Source organism: Camelus dromedarius, chromosome 19, assembly GCF_036321535.1.
Source record: "Camelus dromedarius isolate mCamDro1 chromosome 19, mCamDro1.pat, whole genome shotgun sequence".
In the NCBI taxonomy this organism is placed as follows: domain Eukaryota; kingdom Metazoa; phylum Chordata; class Mammalia; order Artiodactyla; family Camelidae; genus Camelus; species Camelus dromedarius.
The window spans coordinates 6,681,757-6,689,421 of NC_087454.1; the positions used below are offsets into that span (position 1 = coordinate 6,681,757).

Consider the following 7,665-nt stretch of genomic DNA (forward strand, 5'->3'; position numbering starts at 1 on the left):
GACTAAAGTCCTTGTAAGAAGAGGAGATCAGGACACAGACAGACACAGAGGGAAGATCATGTGAAGACACTGAGAGAATTCAGCTGTCTACAAGCCAAGGAGAGAGGTCTTACTTGAAACCAACCCTGACGCAGACTTCTAGCCTCCAGAAGACAGGGATGGATGTGGACGAGGGGTGGGCATGGGACAGGGGGTGGAAAGGGGTCGGGTGGGGGATGGGCAGTCTGTGGCCTTCTGGTGTAGCAGCCCTAGCAAGCAGATACAGTGAACCACCTTAGAAGAGGATGCTCCAGCCACGGTCCAGCCTGCTGATGACTGCAACCTTGGCTGGCATCTGATTGCCACTCAGGAGAGACCTGGACCCAGAACCACAGCTAAGCTACTCTTAAATTTCCTGACCCATAGAAACAGAATTAATAAATGTTTATTCTTGTTTTAAGTCACTAATCTTTGGAGTAATTTTTTCCCATATGATAGATATCAAATACAGTAGATAAAAGAAATAATTAAGTTAATAATAATTAATTCTATTTCATTGGTAAGCTCAGGAAAATACCATATGCCATTCAGAACTCAATTTGGTATTATGAATACCATCTGATTTCAAGGCCTGTTGTTTAAAAAAAAAAGTACTCTTTACTCAACTTTCAAGTCTGAAAAAATTCCATCCATTACCTTCAGTTTCAGTTCAAATGTATTCTGTGTAAAAAGCAGAGCCCTTCTATTTTTTTATTTGTCAAGCTAGCTGGACAAACTAGAAAATTAAAATAATACCCACGGGGGTCAGCAGAGCTCCTTCTTAGCCACGGTTTCTCCAGAATGGCCTTCCACATCATTAGCCTAACAAGCTCGGGGTCTAAACCAGACTTCTCTCCGTGCATATATATGTTCTCAAGCAAGCGAGGAAAAGAAAGATGGGTTTCAAAGGGCGACTTTGCAGGGCTGCCCACGGTACCTTTTGATGGCCACCAGCTCCCCGGATTCGTTACTCTTGCCCATCAGCACACTCCCATAGGTGCCATCCCCCAGCTGCCTCATGGTCGTGTACCGGTTCATCTCGGAAAAATGACGCAGCAGAAGTTGATGACTGAAAGGACTTTTTTGCTGAATATAAATACAAAGGCGTCTTTATTTGTATTCCGTTTTGCCCTTGGACTATTGTTGCTACACTGGTGACACGTTTATCATCATTGAACACAGGCTCTTCCCCAAGACTATGTAGGTTCATAAGATACAGCAATAAGCAATCTGGCAAGGAAACAATATTTCCATCCTTATGAACACCCTGTAAAAAAGCGAAACAAGAAGAAGAGGAATTTTCATTCAAAAATCTCTTCAAAAAATTTCCTGGTAACCTACAGCACAGGGAAAATTATAACCAATATAAATACCAAGATGTTACGCTTGTGTCAGTAAATCAACTGCTTGTGGAATGATGTTCACATAGAGAAGACTGATGGTACTCCCTGGTGAATGCTCCATTTACACCCACCATGCTACTCATCCCATGAATGTTCAATAAATACTGGCTCAGTGATTGGTATGATCCCTTTTTTTACTGAACATAATCTACATTTGTCCAAATCAGACTTTGGAAAATCAGACTCTCTACTATACCCATTCATGAATCAATTTTGGTATCGTATTTAATTTGGACCACAATCTCTCATGTAAAATTCCTAGGCCAGATGTGTTGGAATCCAGGGATTTGAATATTTTAGAAAAGTAACACGGTTCGTAACACCTCCCAAGCAGCATCTTAATATACCTGCAGAAAAATGTATGAAAAGGACACGAAGTTAAAATAAATGAAGACTCTACATGGCCTCATGTCATTTCAGGTCATGCTTTGTTGCAAATGAGTTTGCACGAATTAATTTTTAAAAATTCATCTTTTAGTGCTTTCCCACAGAAAGGGGATTGTGGATCTGTATATACTAGGAGGGTTAGGTTTCTATAGTTCTGATTTTATTACTACAATTAAAAAAAACACAAAGCACTAGCCCTACAGTAGCGTTCAATAGTTTCCTCCCATGGTTCTGTCTTACGTCTGCATTCCAGGAACTATTTCTCTTTCATACCTGGTCCTCATTCTTACGTTGCTTTAAAAAATATCTCTATCGTTCTGTTACAAGGCTTTATGCTTAGTTGCAGTTGGTAACATGTCTGACACTATTAAAATAGTTTGTTTTAAAATGCCTTCTATAATTGGTGCTTCATTTAAAGATTATTTTTTCTTTCACTGTAGTATGATTTCCATAAAATAAAATCACAGAAACTGCTTCTCTGTTACATTCAGAAATTTAGGACTGACAAGAAATATGCTGTAGTTGTCACTGAAGGCTTCCAAAAACAGGCTTTCTGGAGAAACGGGTGCTGAGAAATGCAGGAAGCTTTGTTCTTTCCCATGTACAGGAACATATTTGTCCACAGGAAACTTTGGAAGAAGCTGTGAGCTTTCAAATAACAAAGAGTGTGTATTACCATTTACTTTACTTCGTATAGAGAGTAACCCCTTCAAGGCCCATGAGAAGTAATTAGGCTATGCTAACTCCATGGCCAGGATCTTGAAAAAGAAATCATGACAGCATATTCCATCTCTGCGTAGGGGTTCCTTCACATTTCTCAGCATAAATCTGAGCAAAGGATCTTAACAAATGCCAGCAAATGGTTCCCCATTGGCCTGAAAATTAAGATTTTTGATAAATGGTCTTTACACTATACACAGACACAGATTCTAAATATTAAGACATTAATATAGAGAAAGGCAACACCTTTTCTGACCAAAACATGTATTTACTTTAAAATTTTTTTCCATTATCTGGATAAGGAAATCTTTTGGGGTTTGTTTTGTATTATGTGTGATAAGCAAAACATGGACTAAAGTGTATTTCTTCTGATCATTTAGAGTTTTATTAAATCAGTCTTTTGCAGTTTATATCAGCATGTCAGATGGCTTGGCATTGTTTTCTAGCTTCCCTATTTAAGGTGACATAAACATCTCTTTTAAGGAAATGGGCGCTCTAGAGGTTTACTGATTCTTTCTCGTTAAGTCACAATACAGAGGATATATTTGTCCAAAAGGCTGCAATATTCCTCATATCAGTAAAACTAATAAAAACACAGAAGGATTAAATGATCTGTGGTCAGAGAATCAGTGATGGAGTCAGTCTAATACTTGAATCAGCCTAAAGCTGTTTGTTTTTTTCAGTGTGGTCCCCAACTTTTAAATAACCCATTCTTGCCAGCTTTTATGTCATTGATGCACCTCTCTTTGCCCCAAAACTGTAGAATCTACTCCACCATGGAAGCTGCCCACACATCATCATCCCCTAAAAATCCCTAATTCCTAACTCAGCTCCTGGCCCTAAACCACCAAGATGCTATAAACAAGCTGGGAAGTGCAGACGGTACCTCCCACCTTGACTACACCCGGGGCTACAGCTGGCTCATCCTGATACCTGGAAGGACATTGTGAAAAATAAGCCAGAAAGAATGAAGGAAAGACTGTGAGTGAGTAGGAGAGAAGGGACCTGGAGTTCCTTAAGAAAATTACTACTTTTACTCTATCCCAAAATTATTTAAGAAATTTAATGGGATAACAGTATCTTTTCTTTGCGAACCGGCTGCATATGCAACAAATTATTTTCATGTTAACACCTAACTGAGAACAAGCATTGAGGGTCTGAGAGGTAGACAGTCATGTAGGCACTTCTGGAAAAGGACATATTGCTTGAGAAAGGAGTGGAGGAGGGAGCTGCCCAGGCAGGGAGAGAAGTTCACAGGTAAGAGGTGCCAGAAACAGTACCGAAGTTTAACCTTGCAGTGGCTTAACAACCCGCCAAAGTGGAATTCATTGCCTCTTTCTCTTCCCCTGTTGAGACCATCAACCACCACCATCACCAGTACTGTCAGCACAACAGGTCAGTCAGTAGGGGATGCCCTCTGCACTGGCCTGGAAGCACAACCATTTTTGGAGAGGATACTCTAGAAACTTCACCCCAAGCCTAACCAACCAACCTCCAAACAAACGCTGGAAACACAAAGTGTTTGCTTCGAGTGAGGGTGGCTATGGCATGGGATACTTACATTCAGGGAAGAATAAACAAACAAGGGATACAGCCATTTCCCAGCTTCTTTTGTTTGAGGGGCAGAGTGGTGACGATTATGGATATAACATAGATCTTTAAAAAGCTCTGATTCGTGGCTCTGAGAGACTCGGGCCAGTTTAAGCCCTGCCTAACCTTTAAGTAAAACAGGCATACATACCATGTTCCCAAACAAAACTTTAGGAAGGCCTCTTTTGAGTCATATTCATTACAAAAGGCCCTGCAGAGTGAGCTGACCATCTCAGCTGTCTCCTTACCCCCCTGAAAATATAAGGATAACAGCCTAATGTAAAGAGGAGTAGATATAAGAGTAAAGGTGGTGTTTTTTAAATCATCATTCCCATGTACCTGCTCACTGATAGCACATACACACTTACTATCAGTGCAGCACAGCAAGGTCCTCAATGGATTACTAGCCAAAGAGCAGTATCTGTAACTTAAAAGACAGGCTGCTATGGGTCCCCAGTTCACACCCAAGACTATTTCTCTATAAGTTACATATATTCTTCTCTGTTGACCTATGGAAAGCTAACTCTGCAAAAGAGGGATGTGTTAACATGATTTCTTACACACATGAATATTTCCATATGTGTATTTCCATATTGTGCAACAAGGCAAAACAAGTCAATGTAATATAACTATGATCTTCAATTAATTTAAAAGAACTGTTACGAACTTGGAATTTTCTACAGTCAAGCTACAATACTTACGGACTTTCTTATAAGTTAAACAAACCTTATTTTCTGCTTTAAAGAAAAAGACGTTTATTTAGAGGCTCAGTTATAGACCAACATTAGATAAATATTATTTCTCTTCCATTTTTGTTGTCTTATTTTTATCTAAGTGCACAATTACTGTAAACTTGAGCTTTCTTCTCAACAGCTTCTGCCAGCTAATAAGGGATTTAGACAGGATTAAAGAAGATTAACACAGAGGGCAAATGGAGGGTAAAATTTGGGTCTGCCAATCACTGAGCAGGTGAGTTTGGATGTCTTCAACTTGTCTTTGTAGAATCAGCTGTACTGTTATCACAAGGCTGGCATTAACGTTTGTTGTTGTTTTTTTTTCCCAAAAAAGTAACACCTTAAAAATAACTAAATTGTTTAAAAAGCAAAACAAAACGATTTCAAACTAACCAAGTCATATAGAAATTTTAAAAGGAGCTTTTACAATGGGAAAACAAAGATTCAGTGTTGAAAAATAAAAGCTTTGTGCTGATATTCACAAATTGTTTAAAAACAAAATAATACGCCAAGGAAGAGATCAAACATCCTGCCCAAGGCCAGCTTTGCATAAGCATGAGGTGGCTGCCTTCAGGGGGAGTTTCTCTCTTCCTCAGCACGCAGGGTGAACTGGGGGTTCGGGGTGGGGGGTAAAGGCCAAAAGACTGTAAAGTAACTTTTGCCTCCACCGCTATTTCTACTCAAGGGGTTGTTTTTCTGATTAAAATAACTGGTAACTTTGACTCTCTGAGAATTCCATTATCATTAGAACAAATGCCTGCTCGTTTTAAAAGATTATCTAAACACAATTACATAAATTTATTTCCTTTTAGAATTGAGGTTAACCACTAAAAACCAGTTTTATTGCCCCCCTGCCCCCCAACTCCAACCCTGTCTTTAAATTAACCAAGTCTCTGTCTTATTTGCAGAAAGAAACAGTTTTTGTTACCAGACATTGATCTTTTTTCTCAAACCAGAGCCCTTCAAAGGCTCTTGAGGCCGATGTCCTGCCGGTTTGCGGGAACCGGTCGCCACCAGCAGGCGACCCCCTGAGCCCCCACGGCTGGCTCGACTGGGAGCTCCCTCTAGGTCCATCCAGTGCCGGGACTCCGCTTTTACCGGGGAGTCACTTGGGGTGCACGAATGAGCATTGAATTTGGACCCAGTTTCTCTTTCTTCTCTTTTACTTTGTAACAGTTCTGAACTCAGTTCCGCTGCCTTCCCGAGACCCGATCCCGCCCCTCACTCCTGAAAGTAGTGTCCCCTCCAGCCCAAGCACTAAAGGGAGCCGGGGAGGGGAGGGAGGGAGTTGGGGCACCCTGGCGGAGAGGTTCGGGGGTGCTGGCCCCTCAGACTGGCCGTCATCCTCCAACCCGGCACTGACCCCGGCGGTGTAGGAGCGCAGGAAAGTGGTCAAGGGAGCCTGGGAGAGCACCCACACAGCAGGCGCAGGCTGATCCCTTCCCGCCCGCCGTCCCTCCGGTCTCCTCTCCTTCCCTCCCCACTTCTCCCCTCCCCGAGTCCTCCTCCCTCCAGTCCCTCCCCTACCAGTGTCCAGGCCCCTTCTCTCGGTGGAGGTTGGCCCTGGTAGGACAGGGCGCCGAGGGGACATGCCGGGCCGCCTCGCAGGACAGGTTCAGGCTGGGTAGGACGGAGGGTGGCGGCCCCGCAGCCCTCTCGGGATTACCTGCCCGCGCCGGCCGCTTACCTCGTTCGCTCCCTTGTGAAGCTGGGGCGTCTGTGTGTTTCGTCTCCTAGGAAACGGCGGGGGTGCGCCAGCTGCTGCGCAGCCTCCCGCTTACACCCCGCCCACAGGGGCGTGGTCGATCCGGGAAAGCCCCGCCCGTGCGCACACGTCCCGCCTCCCTAGGGGCGGGGCTTCCGGGAACACCTGGATGTATATTCAACTTCCAGTACCCTCTGCCATTTAATTTGGGGCTAGGGAGAGTCCTGATTACCTTTTCAGTTTTTATAGGAAGTTGGTTTGCTTGCCCTTTATTTTGTTTTCGTTTGTTCCGTTTCATTTACAAAGTCTTGATTCATTGAATCTGGTCCCTAAGACTTGTGAAGACCAAGAGGAAGGCAACGTTTGCCTCGAAGTACTTGTATTTGCTTATATATGTACTACCTGAGGGAAGAGCACTCTGGATTGCAGTTCCTTATACTGGTCAACTCTTCAGATATGTTATCTCCTGGGTCACGCTTCTAAATTTGTTTTCACTTCTCCGTTCAAGGAACTTACTCAGTACCAGTCACAGTGTTAGAGCGTGGTAATCCCAAGATAAATAACTGGATGTGTGAATAAGTGAGGACATGGTAACTAGCCTAGAGTTGCGAGAAAAGGGTACCCTTGTGTCACTGCAAAACAAACAAAAAACTCAGTTGGCTAGCAAAAATCCGAAGCATGAGAGATGGGGCAGTGATGTATCCATTGGTAATTATCTATTAGGTGTCAAGCTCTGAACTTGGCAACAAGAATGACACCAAGGTAGCAGGACAGACATGTTCATGGCCCTCTCACAGTTTAAAGTGAAATTGCAGGCGAAGTGAGAAGCATAAGTTAGATCATGGAGAGTTTATATGCACCCTTGTGAAGACTAAGCCTTCGTAATCTACCTATGAAGGTAGATTTCAGCAGTGAGTCTAGAGGCAAAAGAAAGAAAAAAAGGCTATGTCAATTTATCAGGAAGGAATGATGAGGATCCAACTATAACAGTGATGATGGAAATAGGAGAGAAAGGGACAGATTCAAGGGCTATTTAGGTTAATATTGACAGGACCATGTGGCTTAGATGAGTGGTGAATAGTGGTGTCCAAACTTAAGCTGAGAAATA

The 7,665-nt window shown here is 42.7% G+C and overlaps 1 protein-coding gene across 1 annotated transcript in view; it reads right to left on the reverse strand.

Moving 5' to 3' along the window:
• MAK (male germ cell associated kinase) overlaps positions 1-6,614 on the reverse strand; it is a 43,953-nt gene extending 37,339 nt beyond the window's left edge. Inside the window, exons 1-2 of the mRNA XM_010995044.3 lie at positions 6,540-6,614; positions 956-1,285 (exon numbers count right to left, since the gene is read on the reverse strand). Coding sequence (XP_010993346.1) covers positions 956-1,056 — 101 coding nt within the window. The 5' untranslated portion in view covers positions 1,057-1,285; positions 6,540-6,614. The remainder of the gene's footprint in view (positions 1-955; positions 1,286-6,539) is intronic.
• Between the last annotated feature and the right edge of the window lie 1,051 nt (positions 6,615-7,665).